The 25,872-nt window shown below is 35.9% G+C and overlaps 1 protein-coding gene across 1 annotated transcript in view; it reads left to right on the plus strand.

Moving 5' to 3' along the window:
• The window catches only part of LOC125673009 (uncharacterized), a 234,695-nt gene that overhangs the window by 177,437 nt on the left and 31,386 nt on the right, over positions 1-25,872 (plus strand). The window contains exon 10 of the mRNA XM_056159224.1: positions 22,291-22,785. Coding sequence (XP_056015199.1) covers positions 22,291-22,785 — 495 coding nt within the window. The remainder of the gene's footprint in view (positions 1-22,290; positions 22,786-25,872) is intronic.

Genomic DNA, 25,872 nt, shown 5'->3' on the forward strand with positions numbered 1-25,872 from the left:
GTTGTGCACCTGGGGTTTAAAATTTTCCGGAAGTGCCTAGTATGGAAGCTCGGTAGGGGTCGAAAATGGAGTTTTAAAAAGTGCCCAATTTTTTTCCACGTTTTGAATCATAACTTTTTACTCGTAAATATTTTGTTTAGATATATATAACAAAACTTGTACAGTTTATTGAGATCTTTCGTGCCATATCAAGAAATGGGCCCATGGGCCTCATGGCTCGCCTGAACCATTGAATTTCTGTTATAATGATTAACTTTTTCCTCACGAAACTTTGATAAAACATGTAGAATAAAAGTTGTTCAGTTTTGCAAGTTCTATCTAATGATATATATAAAAAAAAGGCTCCGTGCGTCATGGCTCGCCTGAACAGTGGAATTTGTATCGCAATTAATAACATTAATAACTTTTTTCTCGAGAAACTTTTGACAAGACATGTAGAACAAAAGTTGTTCAGTTTCGCAAGCATTAACTAACGATTTTAAGAAATAGGCCTGCGGGTCTCATGGCTCACCTGAACAGTTGGGTTATTGTTGCAATCTATGACATTTTAGTCAAGAAACTTTTAATGAGTCATCAAGAAAAAGGCCCACGGGCCTTATGACTCACCTTAACAATCTGATAAATGTCGCAATCAATAACTTTTTTCTCAAGAAAATTTCGATAGGACATGTAGAGCAAAATTTGTTCAGTTTTGCAAGATATGTCTAGAATGATATATATATAAAAAAAAAATAGGACTCCGGGCGACATGACTCGCCTGATCAGTCGAATTTGTATCGCAGTAAGTAACATTATTAACTTTTTTCTCGAAAAAAGGCTGACCTCTTTAATTAGTGGCCGAGAGGGGCAGAGAGTCTTTAATTTATAACACTTAAATGATTTAAAATATTTGTAAAACATTACTGAAGCTAAATTGTACGTTTAGACAATATATTTGTATCATTATTTATGAACGAAAATCTCAGTCAAATTCTTATCTCATCACATCTAAAATTGGACGGAAGACCCACTCGTTGCTCGCAACGAGATCGCATCTAGTTATTATTCTTTTTCTCCGGTACTTTTTTGTCCGGTAGTGTTCTCAGAAACTACAAAAGGGATCGATATGAAACTTTCCAGGATGATAGTATAGCGTTCGTAGATGTGCATGGTGATAGTCATTTTGTCTGCACATGCATGCACGCGCGCGCACGTGCACTGCAATTTTGGTACAAAAATTGGAAAATCAGAATATTAAGGGGATCGATATGAAACCTAAATAGGATGGTAGTATATCATTTGTAGATATGAAAAATGATAGTAATTTTGTCTGCACGCGCACGCATGCGCGTGCACATGCATTACAAAATTTGTACACTAACTTTGGAATCAGTCTAACTTTTTTGTTGTTCATTGAAATGGCTTGATATTCATATCATAGGTAGATATTGAGACCCTTAACTGATTTGCATGGTCAAAATTACCAATTTGCACGCGCATGCACGTGCACTTCATTTTGATTGGATAGTACTAAAACGTTTGTAACTATCTTATTTATGAAGCGAATGAGTTGATATTCACAGCATACGTAGACAATATGTGTATCTATATATTGGTGTAACAAAAAATGTCAACGCACACGCGCATGCGCGTGCGACGTTTTTCAAATGTTCGATTTTTAAAGGACGATAACGTTTTTGTTTTTCATGAAATGCTATTGATATGAAGGATTTAGATGTGTCTTGGTACTCCTTACAAATTGCTGTGGTTAGAATTACTGCTCAGCACGTGCATGCACGTGTGCTGAATTCTGATTGGACGATTTTAAAATCGCTATAACTTCCTTATATTTGGTGGAAACGTTATGAAATTCATACTGTGGGTATATGATACACATGCCTGTTGAACGACATCAACAAAAATTCGGAATCATACACGCGTGCGCGTGTATGCACGTGCAACGCTTTCTTTCATTTCTTGGTACTGAAATGACCATATTAAACGTACTACACGTAATTAAAGGCTAAAATAAAATGATTTTTTGCTATAGATTCACAAGGACATCACATTTTATTTGGGGGAGGTTTGGGGAACATATGTAACGGTCCCCGTTACAATTAGAACTAGTTTATATTGATAATAATGACGTCGCGCACGGTACTGGTGTTACTTTCATACACGCATCAGATAATGCTTTATACAATTTAGTTCGATCTAGATCGTCAATACAACCTATAATTGGGTCAAATACTGTCTGCCGTGTTTGGTACCGATTGTTAGGCCGTTCTTGACACACTGATTTTGACTGCGGATAACTTCGTTTACCTGATTAGGATATAAGGCTCACAGCGGGTGTGACCGGTCGACAGGGAATGCTCACTCCTCCTAGACACCTGATCCCACCTCTGATGTGTCCAGGGGTCCGTGTTTGCCCAACTGTCTACTTTGTATTGCTTATGGAATTGCTCACTGTTGGTATATTCCCCTTTCATAGATCAATGGCAAGGAAAATATATAATAATGACAATAGCTTATATAGAATAGTATTTATACGCATTTCATTAACAATTACGGAGTTATAAACTCGCAGATGTCATCATTTTTCGATGTCCCGCGTTGCATAAAATACACATACGCTTTATTTACAGATTGATAACATGATTGATTTTCTGCCAAATAACGGAAAAATTGGTATATGATTGTGACGTCCTTATTTAAATACGATAAATCATTACTTCAAACGTAATATGTATAGCGACCTTGAAAATGACAAAGACAGCGGTGTCCCGTGTTTGTAGATAGACAATACAAGTCATCATGACCAGTATGATGCCCAAATGCAAGTGGAAGTTGACTATCCCTGTTACATTTATAATTTACATATATCATGGAACATAGTGTATGCCAGTATTATATAATTCTGAGTATATCCATGAAGTAGATTAATTTTATCGATGTCCAATGAAATGTCCTTATTCTACAAATGTCGCGCTTCTTAAACAATTCTACCGTTTTATGTCGTCTTTTTAAGCATTATTCCAACATGAATATTTTAACAAATATAGCTTACAGAAAGTACTTAAAATTTACTATATAGAATATCCAACATTTCATTTTATCCCGCGTCCATTTAGAAAAACTAAAAAATAGATACTAAACATCCAATTAAATGCCCCAGGTATGGTGGCTGATTTATGCTACTTTACAATTTGTCGTCTTTTCGAGGCGAAAAGACGACAGAACGAAAAGAGGACAAAACTACATGTATATTGAGCGACTTTCGCTCCTAAATAAGGAAGAGACGACAAAATGACGGAACGAAAATTCGAAAATATTTGTGAAAAGACGACAAATAAACCCCGTAAATTAGCGACCTAATTTGTCCTCTTTTCGTTTGGCGCTTTGTCGCTTGTCGTCCTTTCGAAGCGAAAAGATGACAGAACGAAAAGACGACAAAACGATAATTACCAAGTTTTCGCGTCGAAATAACGAAAAGTTGACAAGACGACAAAATACAGATTTTTCCCGTTATTTTGCTATCTGATTTTCTAGGAATTCAATATGAAATTTGCTGTGTTTTCGATAATGATTAATTACGAAAAGGAAACAGCTAAAGTTGAATTATAGTTCTTATGTACTTGTATTCTACTGAAGAATTTTTTTTTATTTTAAATGTCGTACCAAGGAACCCCCCCCCCCCTTTCATTTCTAAAATAGTAGTTAAAAGTAGTAGATGTTTGAAGTGATGAATTAAAAAAAACGTGCAATGAACTACACCCCCCCCCCCACCCCCATGCGATGCATATGAGAGTAGTATAACCGGGCTCGATAGGCGGTTCAACTGATTGCAGTTTTGAGTGCAGATTTTAAAGGCGGGTCAAATGAGTGTAGTTTTGAGTGCAGATATTCAAATAAGTGTAGTTTTGAGGGGTCAGCGGGGTCACGCTGGCCAGATGGGGAGGTCAATCTGAGCAGATACCGTGTGAACGCTCGCTTTGACTTTTGATTTACTGAAAGTCGCTTTGTACTTCGTGTGTGTATGACCTATACAAGTCCAGATATTTCCCCCAGTTATATAATGAAAGAACAATTGCTTAAAGTTTACAGATTTTATTAAATGAAAAATGAGTTTACACAACAATTGAACACAATTTTTAAAGTCCCCAGAATGGGGTAGTTTTGTTTTTGTTTTTTTTTTTTTTTTTTTTTTTGTTTTTTTTTTTTTTTATTTTTTTCGGAAACGCGGCTATTTTTGACTTTCTTTGTAAACAATGAGCTCAGCTATTCGGCAGTTTTGGTACCATGCAAAAAGTTTATGCATATTTTCACTATATGGTGTGGTTTGAGTCAGATCTTTCTGCATTAGGCCGTTATTTTGTATTGAATTTAGGCCTATGTTCGGCGCTTACGGCCTTTGAGCAGGGAGGCATCTTTATCGTGCCACACCTGCTGTGACACGGGATCTAGGATTTTGCGATCTGACCTAGGATTTTGCGATCTCATCCGACAGACCGCCCCATTTAGTAGCCTCTTACGACAAGCAAGGGGTAGTGAAGACTTATTCTAAGCCAGATCCCATATAGTTTTACGCTATATATATATATATATATATATATATATATATATATATATATATAATTCATTTTTACTCTGGACATAAACTCTTTTATAGATATAGCAGAACACCTTTATAGTTATAAAAACAACTAAATAGGCCCATATCTCTGTGCCCTTCGCACCATATGAAATCACAACGAAAACGTATGTCACGACGTACAGGGTCTTACAGTTATTTGAAAATTCTTCGCTCAAATCATGTCCATGTCCCTTTAAATCGCAAGTGCACAGTGAGCGAACATAGCAAAACCTTCTCTCTCTCTTTCTCTCTCTCACTCCCTTTGTGCATATACATGTGTGTGTGAGTGGGTGGGTGGGTGAGTGTGTGTGCGGCGGTCAATTGTCAAATGACCTCGGTGCAAGGTGTTCATTGCAGGATCCTCCAGAAAAGGACGTCATCTGCAAGATTGCCAATATCGCCGGTTAATTTATATGGAAGCCGCCAGTTAATATATATGGCGGCCGCCAGTTAAATTAAGTGGCGGCCGCCAGTTAAATTAAATGGCGGCCGCCACAATAATTAAGTGGCGGCCGCCAGTTAAATAAATATTAATTCTATACTCTGGCACCTATCGGCTTCTGTAATAAATACATACAACGCGCACAGTATGTCATGAAAATCCGTGAGGTAAAAGAGGTGCAAAATTCATCTGATGTTTGGGATTTTGGGGGAGGGGGGGGGGGGGGGTCGGTTCAGTGTTATACTATATCTGCAATGGTTACAAAACTATTTCGTTGTTTGGTGGACACAAATTAACTTTCATTTTTTAAAACACAATACAAAACAAAAACAGTTTGTGTAGCTAAGATAGGGATTATCTAATTAAAATTAGATGTTAGATCCGCTCCGTACTCACATACATAACTCGCATAATTTTAATTAGATTGTACGGGTACGCGAGCGGAGATAAGGATTAATATACATGTACATTTCCCGCAAGGCACTTTTTACTTGCATTAGTCCTAGAAGAAATTAAAAATATGTTACTCATTAAAATTATTTTTAAATAATATAATTAAGGTGCCTGAAAGATAATTTGCTATATGTGTTACCCGTATTACGATATGTATTTTAATTAATAAGGATCGAAATAGATATAGGCCTACACATAGATCCCCCCCCCCCCAAAAAAAAAAAGGAGGAGGGACTTCTCGAAAACATTGACAAACACAAAAATATGGATTTTGGTATCATTGGAGAGGGTTGAATACATGTATCCAATGTATCACTTACAATTACATTTCATCTATCTTTCTGTACTGCTACAAATAGCAATCCGGGGAGGGGGTTTACACAAAGCGAATACACAACATATAAATATATACAAGTACACGAATATAATATCGAGACTCGCAGTATTGAGCATTCCGTCAAAATTTTGTTTTTCTCCATTCAAGATAAATATACGATGTATGTATATTGATTGATTGAAAATTGTTTAACGTCCCTCTCAAGAATATTTCATTCATATGGAGGGGTCACCACTGCCGGTGAAGGGCTGCAAAATGTACAGGCCTGTGTTCGGCGCTTTCGGCCTTTAAACAGGGAGGGATCTTTATCGTGACACACCTGCTGTGGCATGGGACCTCGGTTTTTGCGGTCTCATCCGAAGGACCGCCCCATTTAGTCGCCTCTTACGACAAACAAGGGGTATACTAGGGACCTATTCTAACCCGAATCGCCACGGGACACGATGTATGTTTGTATATACTTGATAATGAGAAAATGCAGTTTATATGTCAATGGTTCTATTCTTTCATTTGGGGAGGGGTAGCAAGTATTAAGTTTTATTTCTCTTGTATAAACTATCGAATGATTTTTGTATCTTACAACAACTTATAAGAGAGGGTTTCTTTGGGCAAAAGTGAAATACAATGACACTGAATTGCGTCAACCAAGTGTTGGGTTGTACAAGCTTCGTATCGCCCCGAACATATTGGTGTTATATTTGGGGGTGGGGGTGTGTGTGGTGAAATCTGGGTCTGATAGTGGTGTGTGCGAGTGTGTGTGAATATGTGTAGGATAGACGGAATTTTGAGGCATGGTACATTTATGAGAAAGAGAGAGGGAGGGGGGGGGGGGGGAGGGGGGAGCATTTTTACTTTAAAAGTTTTTCATGTTTTGTTTGTTTATTTTACGTCCTTTCGAGAACTTTTCACTCAAATTGAGAGGACATCAGCTGTATGTGAAGTACCACATATAATACCTATACTTAGCACTCAATGCTATAACATTGGATTTTTTAACGTGCCAACGCCTGTTGTCACACAGGGCCTCCTTTTTTAAGGTCATGAAAAGCTGAAGATATCGAATAGTGATCAATTTGCATAATTTCTATAAAGAATACAAAATGAAGAGTAGGGCAAACACGGACCACTGGACACACTCGAGGTGGCATCAGGTACCTATCTGAAAGACCCGTGATTCTCACTTTTGTGGAAGACCACATGCAGGCCTATCTCTACGTCTCAGGTTCGATGTGGTCATGGCATGAGCGGGGTTCGAACTCACTATACCTCCCGGTTACGGGGCGAATGCTCTACCACTGATCTCCGTAACCGTTTCATAATTATTTCCCCTTCGAAGTTGTGTCTCTAATTTCTCAGATACAATGCATTTTTTCCTGAGTATACATATGAAATGACATTTTGCTCCAAATCCCACACATATAATATTGAGAATATACATTTATGATGTTTTATCACCAAGGTTCATGGAATATTGCATATACCAATTAAAAACAAATACCGGTGAATTCATTGTGTTCCGATTCGTGAAGAATTACATTGGTGATAACTCAAACTTTGCATAAAATTCAGTGATTTGAATTTGAGCCACCTTTAAAGTCGTCATTTTTTCCCGAATGCACGCAACACTCTGACAAATATAAACATAATTTTTCTTAAAATCCGCCACAAGAAAGGAAGTTGGAGACAGAAATAAGAAATCGCTCTTACCGGTATATAAATCTTTCTTTAATTTGATGTTCGGACCAATATTTTTCCACACCAGAACAGCTTTCCGCAGTTTTCGTCCCTGTGCGGCATATCTGATGTGGTTTCAATTCCATTTGATACCCATTTAAATTAGTACAAAAACCAACAATTTCATTTATTAAGAATTAATACTTCTATGTTTGATACAATTTTTATTTTCCTACTCAAAACATCGCTTGGGGAGAACTCTCGTATATTACGTCAAAATTAACGTCAAAGTTGGTGACGTCGTCAGTTTAATACAGAGTTTTCGTTGAATATACTGCAGCCGCTTTGGTAAGTAAAGAATAACAACGGTCATTTTCATAAATAGCACATTCTCAAATACCAGATTCAGAATTTTGGTGAATTTTCTTGACAGGGCAGATTTTGGCTAAAACGTCACCTTGTTCTTTGCAGTGATGAAAGTGATACGGTTTTGTAGAAACCACTGCGGTAAGGTTAGTGCATCCCCCACCAAAAGCAAAAAACAAAAAACAAAAAAAAAAAACCGAAAAAAAAAAAAAAAAAAAAAAACCAACGAGGACAACACACAGCTCACTACGAAAGCCTATTAGTATCATAAAAAATAAATTTACATTCTCCTATCTCGTAACTACCAGAAAAGATCTCGTAATTACGAGAGAAAAATCTCGTCATTACGAGATAATTATCTCGTTATCAAGAGAAACGATCTCGCAATTACAAGATAATTATCTCGTAATTACGAGAAAAGATCTCGTAATTACTATTTAATTATTTCGAAATTACGAGAAAAATATGTAAATATTGGTCACATGATATTTTTCTTTATACGAACTCTCCTCTTCTCATTCCGTCAGTGTGTTTTGGATGCTATTTTAAATATAAGAAATCACTTTCCATTCAAAGCATGCCAAGTAGCAATCTCTGCCCAGAGTTGTCGTTCCTTGCTCTCACTTACACTCAAAGGTTTTACAAGATTTTTGTAAAATGGCACGTATGCTCAAATAAAGTATGGTATTGACTTCAGTTACAAAAATGTACGTTAATAAATAAATATTGAGCAGTTGTCAAGTCTTTTTGTGGTACAAGAAGCATTGATTTGGGTTGAAACCTGGATATTGGGTAGTTCTATTGCACCAGGCCTATACATAGGTACATGAAGAATCTATAGTAATGGAAACAAATCTACAAATAGTTGCTTGTCCTACATTTTCCAGATATTTTATAAAATAGTCCTTAGTTTTATTAGCCGTAAAAAGGTGGATTTACATGTGGAATAGCATTGCTTATTTTGAGACATTAATAGAGGTGTACGTGAGTGTAAGGAACGATAACTCTGGGTAGAGATTGGCCAAGTAGACCAATATACATGTAATTTTAGTTTATTCATGCATTTAAAGTACAATAGAAAGAAAACGATGATTTATTATTGTAAGTTTTTACACTATCAATTAATTAAATCAGTTTTTTAGGATGATATAAGCTAATAATAAAGTTAAACTTTGATAATGCTTAAAGTAACTGTGTATAAATTTGAAAGTTCAAGATTCTTGTAATTCCACCGTTTTAACTTAAAAGTACACACTATGATGGTGCATATTGTCGTTTGGAACATATCATCCTTGGCGACGATATGCACGTATCCTCACGGTACATATTGTCCGTTGGTACATATACTACATATTGTCGCTGAAACAAGGCAATTTTTTTTTTACATCACGGTACATACTGTCGTCGGAGACAATAAACATTGGAATATATTGTCGCTGGCCACGATAGATGGGAAGGGGGGGTTAGAAAATTATAGGTTTTTCTGTAGATAATATTTAGCTGTGGTTAAATGCTGAATTGTTTAATGCGAATGAATATTTGGGATTCCTGTACGATTCCAATACCATTGTCGATGGAGGCCGTGATCCCCTTTTTGTTAATCTCATTGAATGGTTACATGTTTGACTTCTTTCATTTTATATATTGATAAATTTCAATTTAAAATATCTATGATATGAAAATATCATTATTTTAACAAACCAGTATGTTGTGCTTTAAGTGTATGCATCTTTTGTTTTTACATTCTTAGTAACATGCATGTACAGGAACTAGTGTCATCGCTCTCTCTCTCTCTCTCTCTCTCTCTCTCTCTCTCTCTCTCTCTCTCTCTCTCTCTCTCTCACACACACACACACGTACTCAATATCTTAAGTAACCAGTACGAAATTATTTGATCATTAAATATATATGATGACATTGATCGATAAACAAGAAAAATATTGCATACATTTGAGTATACATGTATAATCTAGATTTGTAAAAATATAATAGGTAAATAAAAATCCAAACTTAGTTCAAGAAGTCTCATTCCTACATGTAGATCAGTACCTGATGTTACATGTACATCTAATAATGGTGAGGGTTTGTGTCGGTACATATTGTAGAAGGAGTCATGTAACAACTATATCTACATATATACAGGTTTTACACCCGCAGTTTACAATCCTTTGAATTGGAGATCAAACCTCCGTAATAAAACAAAAATAAACAAATGTTGATCTGACAAATTTTGAAACCACAAAATTAGACGTACAAATATTTCGGTTCTAATGATATTAGTATCTTATTATTGTATAACCCGATGAAAGAAATAAAACCCACAAGAAATGTGTGTAAATATATGCATTTCATGTTTCTAAAAGTGTGATTATGACTGCAAGTAAACTTACGCGGACCGGAACGTAAATGATAAACCGGAACGAAAATTATAGGTATTTAGCGTTCCTAAATCAGATGACACCGGACGACAATATGTACCGTCACACACACTTTAAATGAGATCATTTCGATTTTCTGACCAATCAACAAAGAGGGAAATAGTATCAAACGGCATACGTTTTGCAACTCTGCTTTATATAAATATTTCGTAATTACAATATCTTTTCTCGTAATTACGATATCTTTTCTCGTAATTGCGAGATAATGGAATGTGTATTAATTTTTTTTTTACATGATACTAATAGCTTTTCGTAGATCACCCCATTCCCGGGTCTATGCTAAAAAGTTCCCAGTTTTATATCTATGTTCCGAATAATATGTTTCTGTTTAGAACCCAAGAATGGTGAAAGACGATTATTTTGAGCAAATGTGCAGTAATGAATGTAAAACGGTTTCTTAGAAACCACTGCGATAAGGTTAGTGCATGCCCCCTGACAGACTGATAGACAAAACACAGATACACTGATAGACAAAGCACATACATACTAATAGATAAAACACAGACAGACTGATATACAATGCACAGACAGACTGATAGACACAACACAGACATACGGATAGACAACACACATATATCATTATAGACAAATCACAGACATGCTGATAGACAAAACACAGATATACTGATAGACAACACACATATATACTGATAGACAAAACATAGACAGACTGAAAACAACACACATATATCATAGACAAAACACAGACATGCTGATAGAAAAAAACACAAACATACTGATAGTCAACACACATATATAATCATAGACAAATCACAGACATTCTGATAGATAAAACACAGATATACCAATATACCAAAACAGACACACTGATAGACAATACACAGACATACTGATAGACATACTGATACAAAAACTACATACAGAAGGACATACTGATAGACAAATCACAGACAGACTGATAGACAAACCATATGTATACTAAGAGACAATAGACAAAACACAAACAGACTAATATACAAAAAACAGACACACTGATAGATAGAACACAGACATACATAGCGATAGACAAAACACAGACAGAGATACTGATAGACAAAATACAGACATATTGATATACAAAACAGACATACCAATAAATAAAAAACAGCTATACTGATAGGCACAACACAGACAAATATACTGATAGACAAAACATATACATAATGATAGACAAAATACAGACATATTGATAGACAAAACAGACATACCAATAAATAAAAGATAGGTATGCTGATAGGCACAACACAGACAAATATACTGATATACAAAACATATACATAATGATAGACAAAATACAGACATAGTGATTGACAACACAAAGATATACTGATAGACAAAACACAGACAGACTGATAGACAAAACACAGAAATACTGATAGACAAAATTATGACATACTGATAGACAAAACACAGACAGACTGATAGACAAAACACAGAAATACTGATAGGCAAAATTATGACATACTGATAGACAAAAGACAGAGATACATGAAAGACAAAACACTGACATACTGATAGAAAAATACAGATTTACCGATAGACAAAAGACATACATACTGATAGACAAAACATAATATTTACATTTGCCAATGGACTTCCTTATATGACAGTACTAATGAAATCGATGTTCAATTTCGTGTGACATGAATTTTGTCACGTGATCAGTTTGTTCTTGCGTATTCATAGTCACCGCTTCAAAACTCCGTTCCTTTATGTTCACCTGCTTATGCAATGCAGTGGGGGATTTAGACCCCTCCCCTATTGCCCCAAATTTAAATAATAGAAATAGTGTGAGTAAAATTCCAGATTGGCACCCAAATGGCTGAGTATTTTGACTAATACTTGACTTTTACACACACCCTTTCGTAAACCCTGGATCCGCCACTGCGATGACATCATAAGAGAAACAAACGCAGCAGGATATTTATACGGAGTTTATTTTGTAAACAAACAAGAATTTCATCAATTTATGAAAGAGAAACATTAAACATGGCGTTCTGTTGTTTCATTTTATACAGTTTTAAAAACCGTCTGCAACTTATGCATGACGAATTTATAATATAAAGTTATATGATATTGGAAGCGAAAAAAAAATGTAGGCATAGTTATAAGACTATTTACTTTATAATGATAAGTTAACCTGCTGTTTCCTGGCAACTGGCATCACGGCTATGACTCGGCTTGATCATAAGCGAGGTTGGTTTCGTGGCTCGAAAAAAATATATGTCCATGTCAGGGTACCGGTGCGAGTCTTCATTAAAATCCTACAACAGAAATCACTCAAATGAATAAAACCTCCGTCAGTTCGTTTTTACTTTCTCTTACACACACTGAATGTAATTAAAAGACGCAATCTACCTCGACTTTGTCTAAATCTGACTTACTGTCTCGAATTAATCGTCTCCTGCATGGCTATGTACAACCGCATGTCCTAACGATGGACATGCCGTTGTTTCTTTTCAAAAACCCGACTAAAAGCTCAACGTTAACTTGACTCATCATATCCTCCATCGATTCTCTCAGATCCTTTGAATTTCTGTCGAAATCTGTGTTCAACAATTGCATTTTCAACCTAATAGGCTAGACCAACGCCGGTTTCTTCATCGCTAATCGCGACCAAATCACATCACGGATATAGTTTACTCCGCTCTTGTCCTCATTTCATTAAGCTTTGCGCTCTTAATTACCTTTATTTTACACCTGTTTCGTCTTTTTAAAAATATTTTTAATTAAATATCTTTATATTGTGTTCTGTTTGATATTGTTCCTAATTTTTTATTCGCTAAAACTCTAACGAACTATATAATGTGTTCTACGATCGTTATTTGGGTCATCTGCTACATGGTCATGGAAGCTCGGTAAGAACACAAATCAAAATAGAAAATATAAATATAACAAATAAAATACCATTTTTGAGTGTTATTGGGATATGATATGAAGTTGATACGGGATCAAATCTACTATAACGCCCATTCGGGCATTATATGATTTGATCAGTAGACCAAATTCATATCATATCCCAACAACAGTCGATAATGATATTTTATTTCTTAAGAGAGACCCATTGACAAAACACTGACATACTGATAGACAAAACACAGGCATACTGATAGAAAACACACGCACATACTGATAGACAAAACACATACATATTGTTAGACAAATCACATACATACTGATAGAGAAAACACAGACATACTGAAAGATAAAGCACAGACATACTGATAGACAATACACAAAGAGACAGACTTATAGACAAAACACAGACAGACTGATAGACAAAGCTCATACATACTGATAGACAAAACAGACAGATAGACAAAACACACACATACTGATAGACAATTTACAGACCGACTGACATACTAATATACAAAACAGAATCATGCTGATAGACTAAACACAAACATACGGATATATTAATAGACAAAACTCAGGCAGATAGACATAAAATACATGTACCAAAAAGATGTCACCAAGAATAATTTGAGGCGATGTATTGACTGTCGTTAAAACTGCAGATTTATCTTCTCATTAAATAAGATAAGAATGAAACGTGGATTTACATGGTTTTCACACCCATATATCCACTCACAAACACTATGATTAAATGGAATTTACAAGACTTTGATTGTTTCCCGGAGTCACCCCCTAAGGAGGTGCAGTCCGCAGCATGGTATGTGACAGTTTGTTAAATACAGCGCAGCACCGCCGCGGTGGTCTAAAGGTTAGAGCGTTCATCCCGCACGCGGAAGGTCGGGATTCGAATCCTCAACGCGACATACCTAAGTCGTTAAAACAGGTAGACCCTAGCGACAGTTCCATCTCAAAACGATCGGCATTAGGTGTGAATGCCACGGGTCCTCGGAGATGACCTTAAAAACGGATGGCACGTGTCACAGTAGGTGTCGCACGCTAAAGAACCCTCACTGCTCAATGGTCGTAAACGCCGAACAAAGGGTATTGCTAAAACGCGGAAGGGAAAACGGAAGGGAAATATTGTATGCAATAATGTTATGAGGAGGTCAGCAATTTGCAAAATAAAAGGTTCATTATGAACAAGCGAAGCAGAAATTACACACAGAGAACGGGAAGTCATCCAGAGAATCCACTGGTTCACATACTTCATACTAATACATATGCATTTTAAAATCATTAACTAACCGCCGCGGTGGTCTAGAGTTTAGGACGTTCGCTCCGCATACAGAAGGTCGGGGTTCGAATCCCAGCCGCGACAGGATTAAGTCGCCAAACGCTCGGCATAAGGTGTGAATAACACGAATACTCGGAGATGACCTTAAAACGGATGTCCTGTGTCACAGTTGGTGTGGCACGCTAAAGAACCCTCGGCCGTAAGCGCTGAGTAAAGGACTGAATTTGAAGCCCTTCACCGGTCTTGGTGACGTCTCCATATGAGTGAAAAATTCTCTAGAGAGACACGAAACAAAATACAATCAATCAATATCATTAACTTACCATGTAAAATATCAATAAAGAAAAAAATATCACCATATTGAAAAAACTTGAATTTTCAAATTGTATACCTAATGAATACCCCCCCCCCCTCCCCTTCCCGAAAACAACATTGTATAAGATAAAATAATGTTTTTCAACAATTGCCCCTAACATAGCCTTCTTAAATCGAACTTGCTTTTATTCGTAATTTAGTTCTACACCTGGTATAATACACATATATGTGTTTATGTATCACACCAAATTTTATAGTGAACGAGTCCGCTGTGTATAAAAGGTTTGCCTAATTTGGGATGAAGTTATGTGAAAGTTCGTACATTTACCGAGATACTACGGATTAGTGTTGAACTCGAAGACATACAGCGGAAACAAAGATTAAAATAGAACCAATGGAAATAACGATGAAGTTTACGATCCATAGTATGAGAAATTCTTAGATATGAAATAGCTAAAGGACTGAAAAACAATTTATGTTTGAATGGAATTAAAAGGTCATCTTATTATTAATCTAAATATTAAGATACAACTATTCAGTTTAGAAATAAACTGCTAGAAGTCCTCCTTGGAGTGTTGCGGTTGCTAAGTATTTGCTACTTTTAAAAAAGACAATATATTAAACACAAAATGTTTAACTTGCTGACTTAATAAGATCATGAATTGTCGTTGTTATACACACACCACACTCCCTGTTGTAAATATGAAGTACACATATACGGTATTATGTTTAAATCTACATGTAAATGTGCGTTAATGACGTTGTACCACCGGGGAGAGGGGCATAGAAAGTATGTGTGTTCTTTCCATTCCCTACACAGGGCTCGAAATTAACATCTGCTCGTCAGTCTGTGACTTGGTAAACGTCTGGCGGACACACTGAAATTTGTTTTAGTCAGTCCAATGGGACTGGGTAATTTTCTAAAGCATCATTTTGGAAAATATACTTATGAAATCTTATACACACATTTGACATGCTTCGATCTGTAGATATCAGACGAATCTGATTCGTAAATATAAATTCCACATTCAAGTGTTACAATATTGTCTGAGGCATATTGAGTTAAATTTCATTTTAATAACATTAACAAAATATATGTAATTATATCTTGAAAACTCTGTTGGACTAATACATTTTCCTGCGGACTGGTTGAAATTATACTCCATCAATCTGGCTGGACTGGTGACATTAAGAGTTGCTTCAAGCCCTGCTACCCATAGGTGTCGCTGCTCGCTAAAATATCTGTCAATGCCGACATTTTAAAATTGTTGTAAAACGCATTGCAAATTCCTTTACAAACGTTTAACTTCGCTTAATCAATATATGATGCAGAATTTTAAGATAAGATGGTTTTACCACTTGTAAACAAAGTCCCAAAATTTTGATTTTAATCATAACAAAGTCTTTTCTGCCAATTGTTGGTGTTATCTTAGCTACATTAATCATTCAACTTCTTAAATTCTATTCCGTTTTCCGTTCCATGTTTTAGCAACACCCATCCCAGTAAAGGCCTAAAGAAGTAGAACCGCACAGTACCAAAATTGGCCCTCTTGCCAAAATAAGTGAGACTTTCACAGTTGATGCTCTAAGATTGAACTATTATAGAACAGTTTATTTCATAGCAATATATTTTCTAGTTTTCGTTTAACAGTCGTTCAAACTTAATGTTGTTTTCAGCATGAAAATTATGTAACGCCATGGTGCTTACATCATGCTGTTGATGTTATGAGAATGAATACACAAAAAGTGGACGCATATCTTAATATATATTCTTTGGACTTATTCTCGTAGTAAATTACAACTACATGTATTAAATTCCTAAAATATTAGGAACTTGTATATTTTCTATGATGTTCAAATTTGAGATATATTGGTGCATCAAAGTTGGTACCTAATAAGTTTTACATATTGCCCTTCCTTACATAACACTATACAAAGTTTTCTCACTGTATCAATTGAACATAATTGAGGAAAAATCATGATCAAAAATTAAATTCCATGCGGCGAAAGGACCCAGCGAATAGTATTGTTTTACCGCCCATACTTCAAATATGATTTTATTTTTTCAACTTGTATAAATATATCTATTCACATCAATTTTCATTAAATTGATATTAATTGACGATAAAAAGACAAAAACTCTATAATGTATTAAGCTTAAAGAGACACTACAGCTCATTTTGCGCAAAAATCATGAAATGACAATTTTCCCAGCGCTTTCTCAATTTTTGTTGCATTGTTGAAAGTATGAACTTTGCGAAAATAACACTTATCTAAAGTTAAAAATTATCGTTTTAACGTAAAAATTAATACTTTTTGATGGCCTATACACAAAATATCGAGTCTCCTCCTTTCAATCTTCAGACGCATGCGCATAGACAGTAAACAGTGCAGCATGTCGTCCAGAGAGAGAAAGTGTAGTTGATAGATCTAGAATTTTGACAGATTCTGTGAGAAAAGAGGTAAAATTAGAATGAGATAAAACTCATACGTGAAATAAAATTTACCTTGGTATCAGTTTGACCGTTGGAAAACAAAGAGCTCGGAGAAACACATGTAACTCAGTGGCGGATCTAGGATTTCCGAAGAGGGGTGTGAAAGTCAAAGATTAGCCAAAGTAATCGGCCATTCTGGTGCAAAATTTGGATTTTCATTCACAATCTGTGGGGTAAAAAGGGAGGGGGATCCTGGCCCCCTAAATCTGCCATTGAGACTAGCTGCGAAGACACCACGTTTAAAAGTAAGTGCTATTTTTATCTGAACACGACACGTGTTAGTTGTAAAAACATCGGTCAGTGGGAACATGGAAGGTTTCTGTTGAAATAATGATTTATAATTACTTATTATAAGGAGCAGGGAATAATCTTATACTTGAAAGGTGAGTGTGGACCCCCTTGAAGGGGAATTTAAATAATTTCCTACAGAACACCTTTGCTGTCATTCAAAACCACGTGATGTAAATACGCATTCAAAAGTCCGAGTCAGCATGAAGAAACCTTTGAATTCCGAACGATCTTCAAAGCGCAGTTGAGAGTAAATTGATGCATCCCAATTGTTCAAAATTGTCAGTATCGATATGAAATTTATCATTTTATCAATACATGGTTTTAAAAACACTTTATTAAAATGTGGAAAATGAGCTGTAGTGTCTCTTTAAGTAATTATAATAACTAATTAGGGAAATGGATTTTTTTTACGCATCCTCCTAGTGAACCAAAAAATCTTATTCATAGGTAATATATATTGATATTTTAAAAGTCAGTACAAAGATTTTGTTGAATCAATGGGAGGTAGGTGGGGGTAAAATCTAGAATGCATAAAAAAATTAAATTGAAGGAAAATTATGGAATTCTAAACTAAGTACATCTATCTCATAAGGTCAATTCTACATGAGTTGAACATATGATTCAAAATGTATTGATGGCGTCATTTTAGACCATAATTTTAACAGTCAAAATTTGTGACGACTTACCCCTGCGCAAAAGGTGTTGTGATTAAGAGTATTTAATTACATGACACTTACATCAGCCTTATCAATCATTTCATAATGCATTCCTCGTTGCATTATACAAAACTTGCATGGTCAAGAGAGATACTCTACCACATCACTAGAAAAGTTAGCTCACTAGCGAGGTAGTAAAAGATCACCATTTACTGTCTGCTACCCTAGTTATTAAATGTGTGAATGGAAAATTCAGTCCTAGGCTTTATCTATTTTACTTTTATAAAACATAAATGTAGTACATGTATTCATTTTCATCATTGTTTTCAAAATGTTTGAAAATGAATGTTACATTTTTCTTTATATTATGAAAGTAAAATGAATAAGGGACTGAATGTAGTATTCATTTTCATCATCACCGCTGTGGTGGTGTAGAGGTTATCTAGCGTCCGCCCAGCACGCGGAAGGCCGGCCGGGACAGACAAAAGTCGTTAAAACAGGTAGTGACGTTTCCATCGCCAAACGCTCGGCATTAGCTGTGAATGTCACGGGTCCTCGAAGATGACCTTAAAAACGGATGTCCCGTATCACAGTAGGTGTGGCATGCTAAAGAACCAGCATTGCTCAATGGCCGTAAGCGCCGAGCAAAGACCTAAATTTGAAGGCCTTCACTGGTATCGGTGACGTCTCCATATGAGTAAAAAATTCTCGAGAGAGACGTAATCAATCAATTAGCGTAGTATAAATGGCGCGGTAGGTAACATTTTTTGTTACATAGCGTCACCATTCGTACAACAGTGTGTGGCAGATTGTTCCACACCGTCTCGTCGTTACACACCGTGCCGTATCACTTCACCCACACAGTATATGTCAAATGTAATACTAGTTCTAATTGTAACGGAGACTGTCATGGACGTTCCCCAAACGTCCCCGCATTTAAAAAGTGGCGTCACTGTACTTCAGCACAACCAATCACAGTGTTTGAAGAGGGGGGGGGGGGGCTAATTTGTCGCCGATATTTGGCCCCAATGCCAATCCGGAATTCCCTGAAATTTTTCCAAAATCTGACCGAAAAATTCTCAATCGTAAAATCCGAAAATTCCTTCTATGACTTTTATATAGAAAATTTTATATGGTATATGTATATTTCATTCCGGTGATCAAAATCTTGTGGTTTTTAGCAATCTTAAGCTGAAAGTTCAGGTGGGATTTTCTGATTACCCGTTGTCCGTCTGTCTGTCTGTAAAATTTCACGTTTTCGAATTCTTCTCCAGAACCACCAAACAAAGCATAATTGGGGCAAGGAGATTTAACTTTATTTAATTGAAGGGCCACACCTTTTTGTCAAGGGAAATAGTAATGAAATAGCAAATATTCTCCAGAAACACTTGGCTAATTTCAATCAAACTTGGTACAAATCATTCTTGAGTGAAGGGGATTAAAGTTTATTCAAATGAAGGGTCATGCCTACTTCAAATGGGAGATAATCACAGAAATGCAAAAATAGGGTGGGGTCATTTAAAAATCTCAAGAACCACTAGGCCAGAAGAGCTGATATTTACGTGAACACTTTCTGACATAGTGCAGACTGAAATTTGTTAAAAGCATGACCCTCGGGGTAGGGTATGGCCACTGTAGGTAATCAAAATTTTACATACAGACATATAGGGAAATCTTTTAAAATCGTCTAGAGAACCACTGGGCCAAAAGAACTGAAATCCACATGAAAGATTTCTGACATTGAGTAGATTCATGTTTGTTAAAATCATTGCCCCCGTGGTAGGATGTGATCAAAATAGGGAACCGAACTGTAACATACAAATGTAAGGTGAACATCTTTAAAAATCTTCTCAAGAACCACTGGGCCGGCGAGTCCAAAATATATCTACCTCATACTTTTCACAACATTTCATTGAAATCTCAAAATGTTACATATCGATAACTTTGATAAATTAAAATAAATTAAAAGTTACACTGCACGCGCATGTCAATTTGATTTAGACTATGTGGTTTGTAACAATCATTAGATAGACATTCATATTTTAAACCTATAACAAACATTCTTTTAATTCAGACTTTGATTATCAATTAGAAAATTATGGTCCTTTTATCAGTACCCCCCCCCCCCCCCTCCGAAAGAAAAATAAAACATGAACGAAAAACAATACATGTACACATTAACTACCAATGCTGTGAATATTATTGATTCTTTTCATTAATATCAGATTTTCAGAATTTTGTGTTTTGGTATCATCCAATTAAAACTAAGCACACGTGCATGCGCGAGGAGATTGTTGATTTTGAGTATGGCAATCGGTTTCCATATGTGTGTTCAGAAAAATGACTTTAGTATGAAGGTTTAAGTGTTGACACAGTTAGCGCTAAAACTCTACAATGTACAACACGGAAATATCTAAGATTGATTGATTGTGAATTGTTTAACATCACCCTCGAGTGTTTCGTTCATATGGACCGCCGCAATGGTTTCGAGGTAGAGCGGTTGTTCCGCATGTGAAAGGTCGGGGTTCGAATCCCAGCTGCGACAGAACTAAATCGTTAAAATAGTAAGTCACATTATTCCATCGCCAAACGCTCCACATCAGGTGTAAATGTCACGGGTCCTGGGAGATGACTTATGAGGTTTTGGCATACACATACCATGACCTTGACCTACATTATACATTGAAATGTTCTCTTGAATGACCTATTTGTACCTACGAATGCGATTTTTGAAATTTCGAAGCAGCCTATATTCAACATTCATCATTTTTCTTGAAAAAAAGTATGTGAGATTGAGGGAGTTCGGAGTGAATATTTCGTTTTTTTTTATGTTACTTCAAAGCTGCTTTTACATGTTAGTGTCCGGACATAGACTGTTTGAATAATGGCCATTGAATGTATTCAAATCACAAACTGTTTATTCACTATACATATATTTGGATGCAACCACAGAGACAAATACCATCAACCTGAGGGATATGTTTTATTAAAACTATTAAGTGAAAACCTAAAATAAAATAAATAATCAGAAATACGTTTAAATATGACAATGAATATCACTATTACATATAGTTAAAGTTATCATGAATAATTACCAAACACCGGTACATATATTTCCAGTATATGAAATATGAAAACTCGAATGCTAAGTAGCTAATGTCTGTTCCCTTCAAGGGTAGCGCCGAGAGTGTGGGCCCTGGGTTAGTAAAAGCGGGAAAGTGAGTGAGTATTAGAAACAGGTTAAACAAGTATAGGGAAGTCCAGTGGTCAGTTATAAACACACACGCGTGGTCTGTCATACTTGAGCGCAGAAATAAAAACACATTTATACTTATGCAACAATGAGAAATAAATGATAACTGATAATTTATTTGCAGATGTTACATGGATATATAAGTGCTTGATTATGGCGTTATTTGGTTTTTCAACAGTTCGAAGGTTGTTTCCATGTAAACGAATAAATTGATCTATATGATTTTTTTTTCAAACAGATAAATCCTTCTTTCTATGATTCAACAACTTCTTTTTTTATACAAATCCAATAACATTCAACTCAGCATCATATCCCCTTTAAAGGATGTACACTAAAACCGACTTCTCTGAGGTTTTTTAGAAATAAAAAAAATATAAAAAAAGCTTTAAAGATCTGTATTTAACCATCAGGACGTTGACATTGCATACACGAAGAAGTTATGAATTATAATGCAGCGTTCATGTCGGATCCGGTATTATTGTATTTACAATATAATGATTAATTCTGGTGAAAATACAAAAACATGGTAAAGAACTTTCCAAATCAACCTTGTTGTGCAGAAATGTGTGATATTCTGTATAAAACGTCAAAAATGTGTAATATTCTATATAAAACGTCAAAAATGTGTAATATTCTATATAAAACGTCAGAAATGTGTAGTATTCTGTATAAAACGTCAAAAATGTGTAATATTCTATATAAAACGTCAGAAATGTGTAGTATTCTGTATAAAACGTCAAAAATGTGTAATATTCTGTGTAAAACGTCAAAAATGTGTAATATTCGGTATACAATATTACAGGTCAGTACCACGACCGTCCTCCAGCTGAACGTTGTCTCCTGTACTGTCTTCTGATGGTGGACGACTACACCGTCAAGGTCAAGGACGAATCTCACATCAAAGTGTACAATGTGATCAGAGAGCGATACTTCACAGAACTACCTGTTTGTGAGGAAATCACCGCCGCCGACAATCCCGAGGAAATCATTCACGTAGAAAACGACGTAATCAAGTTTAAGCCATCCGACACCCGACATGACGTCATGTACGCGTTCATTACAGAGTGTCTGGTGGAGGACAGTGATCTGAAGTTTTTCTTGACCACGGCGTCACCTCACGTGATATCAGAATACTGCCGATCGTGGGAGTATAAGAGGAGTGAGGGAGAGCGATGTCTGTATATACCGTATAGACCGGATGAGATGTGCGAGTTGTTCATAGACAGACTACAGCTGGACATCCTCACACACTGTACCGTTTCAGACAGGGAGATTCACTACAGGATCAGTAAACGTTGTAAGTATCTATCACAGAACACCTGAAAGTTTTATCAGATACAAGTATTTCTGCAGAAAGGTCATTACCATGGATACATGGAACTGAAATTTTAGTTTTGTAAAATTAGTTTGGAAAGTAGGAACGAGAATAACGTGGTTTTTCATCATTATCTGCAAAAACAAAAACAAAAAACTACTATAAAAACAAACATGCATAGCTTTGTTTATCTTAAAACATTATATTGATATATCATGTGCAGGGACGGGAAACCACGAAAAGCCTGAAACATCAAAATAAATAAAGAAATGATAACACAGCGGGGTTAAGGTGTCCCGGGTAAAATAACAAGTAATAACAGCATAATCATATAAAAGTAAAATTCTTTCAAGCGTCGCATATTTTTAGTAAAAATCGTTTGTCAATACATCAACAAACATCGTATCACATGGGGAAATCCTTTGCTTACCTATTACGTCGTCATACAAGTGACGTAGAGCTATTTTTATCCGCTAGACTTTTAGTTGTTTATCACCTCGTTCCAGGTGAAAGATGCACTCAAATCATTTGCAGTTTGAGCTTGATATGTCGACATTAATATGGTAAATTTAAAGAGTGATACGGATCGGTACAATATCCTCTCAAATATAGCAATTTCCATAATCTCAACTCAAATGTTAGGCATTTTCCACAGTCACATCCAAATCGTATCTAAACGAGGCAAAATACTGTACCTTTCTGAATATGCCTAGGTCGAAATATAATATCGTCATCTTTCACCTGTAACGAGTCGATATGTACATGCGTTGGTTTTCTTTATTCTAAATGACAATACATATCGGGGGCGATATCAAGGTCACAAAGTGATGTAAAGATTACTTTACAGTCTTTCGTTCACATATTATATATAAATATATGAGACTTATATATTATTGAAGAAATTTAGGGGGGGGGGGTGATCATCTGACAAACAGATTAAAACACATACAGCTTGAACACTAGATAACGGCAATACATAGCGAGAAAATATTATGACATTTTCCCCGCGATACAACTATAGACCTGTACGTCGTGACGTACTTTTATATTGTGACGTCATATAGTATGAAGTGCACCGAGGTACATTTTATGATGATTATTTTAACTTTACTCGGGACACCTTAACCCTGCTGCGAAATTAATGCAAAGAAATAAAAGATGAATGTGTGGTGTGGTCAGTGTCTGTAGCGATATGTTCTTAATGGACAAGCTGTTTTGTTACTTAGGGCTTTAACGGTAAGGTATTAACATTTACATTCAAACGTGATGATGATCTGAAAAACTTCAAAATATGATGTACAGACCTTGGACAAAAGTATTCGCACGATAATGGTCGACGTTATTTCAACAGATACCAGCTGACGTAATCAAAATATACATTTTGAAGCACTGAAATGGAAACAAATACACGTGGATGGAAAAAAAATATGTCAAACCATTGAGGAAAATATTTTTCCTTTAATTTTTAAAAATAAAAGTGTTCTTGCCTTAATATTTTGTAATATAACCTCTGGCCCTCTGTACCCGTTTAACTCTCTCCGGTAGCGACATGTACAGAGTTTGTATGTATTCCATGGTAAATGAGGTCCAAATGTCGAAAATATTGTCATAGAGTTGATGCACAGTATTTATTGTTTGTGTACGATATTGTAATTTTCTCTTAATCGTAAGCCATACGTTTTCGATGGGGTTTAAGTCTGGGGATTGGGCCGGCCAATCCAGTGCAGGTATATGGTTGGTATTTTTATAATTTTTTGTGGCTTGAGACCGATGGACAGGGGCATTGTCATCCATAAACAAATAATCACTACCCGGAAAATGTCTAGTAACAACCGGCCATAAATTGTTTTCTAGATTGTCGATGTATTTTTGAGAATTGGTATTGCCGACCACTCTGCAAATTGTACCGACGCCATTAAACGTTATGCAGCCCCAAATCATGACACTCAATTTCTTATTTATTCCAGGAGAAATACACTCAGGCAGCCAAGCTTCGTCACTTTTACGCCAAACATATACTCGGCAATCAGTTCCAATCACGATTTGACTTTCATCAGACAAAATAACCTTTTTCCATTCACTGTTTACCGACCATGTCCTTTTCTCCATGCAACATCTCACCCGCTTAACTCTGTTCTCACTTCGGACCTGGATTTTTTTCTTACATACGCATCTCTTGTAACCACTTTGCCTCAAACAACGCCAAACTGTTTTCTTAGATACATGAACATCATTATTTTCATTATATTTTGCTGTGACATCAGATAGAATCAACTTTCGATCAACTCGTACCTGTCGCGTGAGCTTCCTCGCACTTCGAACATTAATGGACTTCCTCCGACCACTTCGGTGTTGATTTTCTACGTTCCCTTGCCTTCTAAATTTTTTCCAGACACTAAAAACTGTTGACTTTGGAATATTTAACATTCTACCAATTTCCCTATAACTTATACCCTTTTTGACCAATGTGATGATGTTTTCTTTACAACCAGTGCTCAGTTCAGACGATTTGCGACCCATTGTTAAAAATCTCCAAATATCTTTGTTTACAATTGACTAGCAGACGAAAAAAAAATTATGACGTAAGTTATGACTATCTACTTACCTATATTTAACGGTGCACACTGAAAAAAAGTGTCAAAACAACAAAAGACCGGAAAGAAAAATACTAATTTTCAGACTGACGTTCGCGTCGGCCATTACCGTGCGAATACTTTTGTCCAAGGTCTGTAGTTCATGTGAGAATATTTCACACAGACATCACTAAAGTAACTAGCATTGTCAGTCTGATCAACCACGTTCAAGTCAGCATTAATCCCTGCCTGCTGATAAACAAAGCTTTACTTTATATTAACTGGGCAGTCTTGGGATCACGTTGAAGGAAGTTTAAAATGCATCTAATGCAGCATATTTTTTTTTATTTTCGAGAGCATGCAAGAAATTGTCAGATACATGTGAGAAGGGGTTTCTTTTTTGTGTCAGAAGTTGTCCCACACTCTTGTCTGATATATCATTGCAATAGGAATATACATGTAAAGATAAAAACTTCAAGTAAATTGATGCTGTACA

Source organism: Ostrea edulis, chromosome 3 (assembly GCF_947568905.1).
Source record: "Ostrea edulis chromosome 3, xbOstEdul1.1, whole genome shotgun sequence".
In the NCBI taxonomy this organism is placed as follows: Eukaryota; Metazoa; Mollusca; class Bivalvia; order Ostreida; family Ostreidae; genus Ostrea; species Ostrea edulis.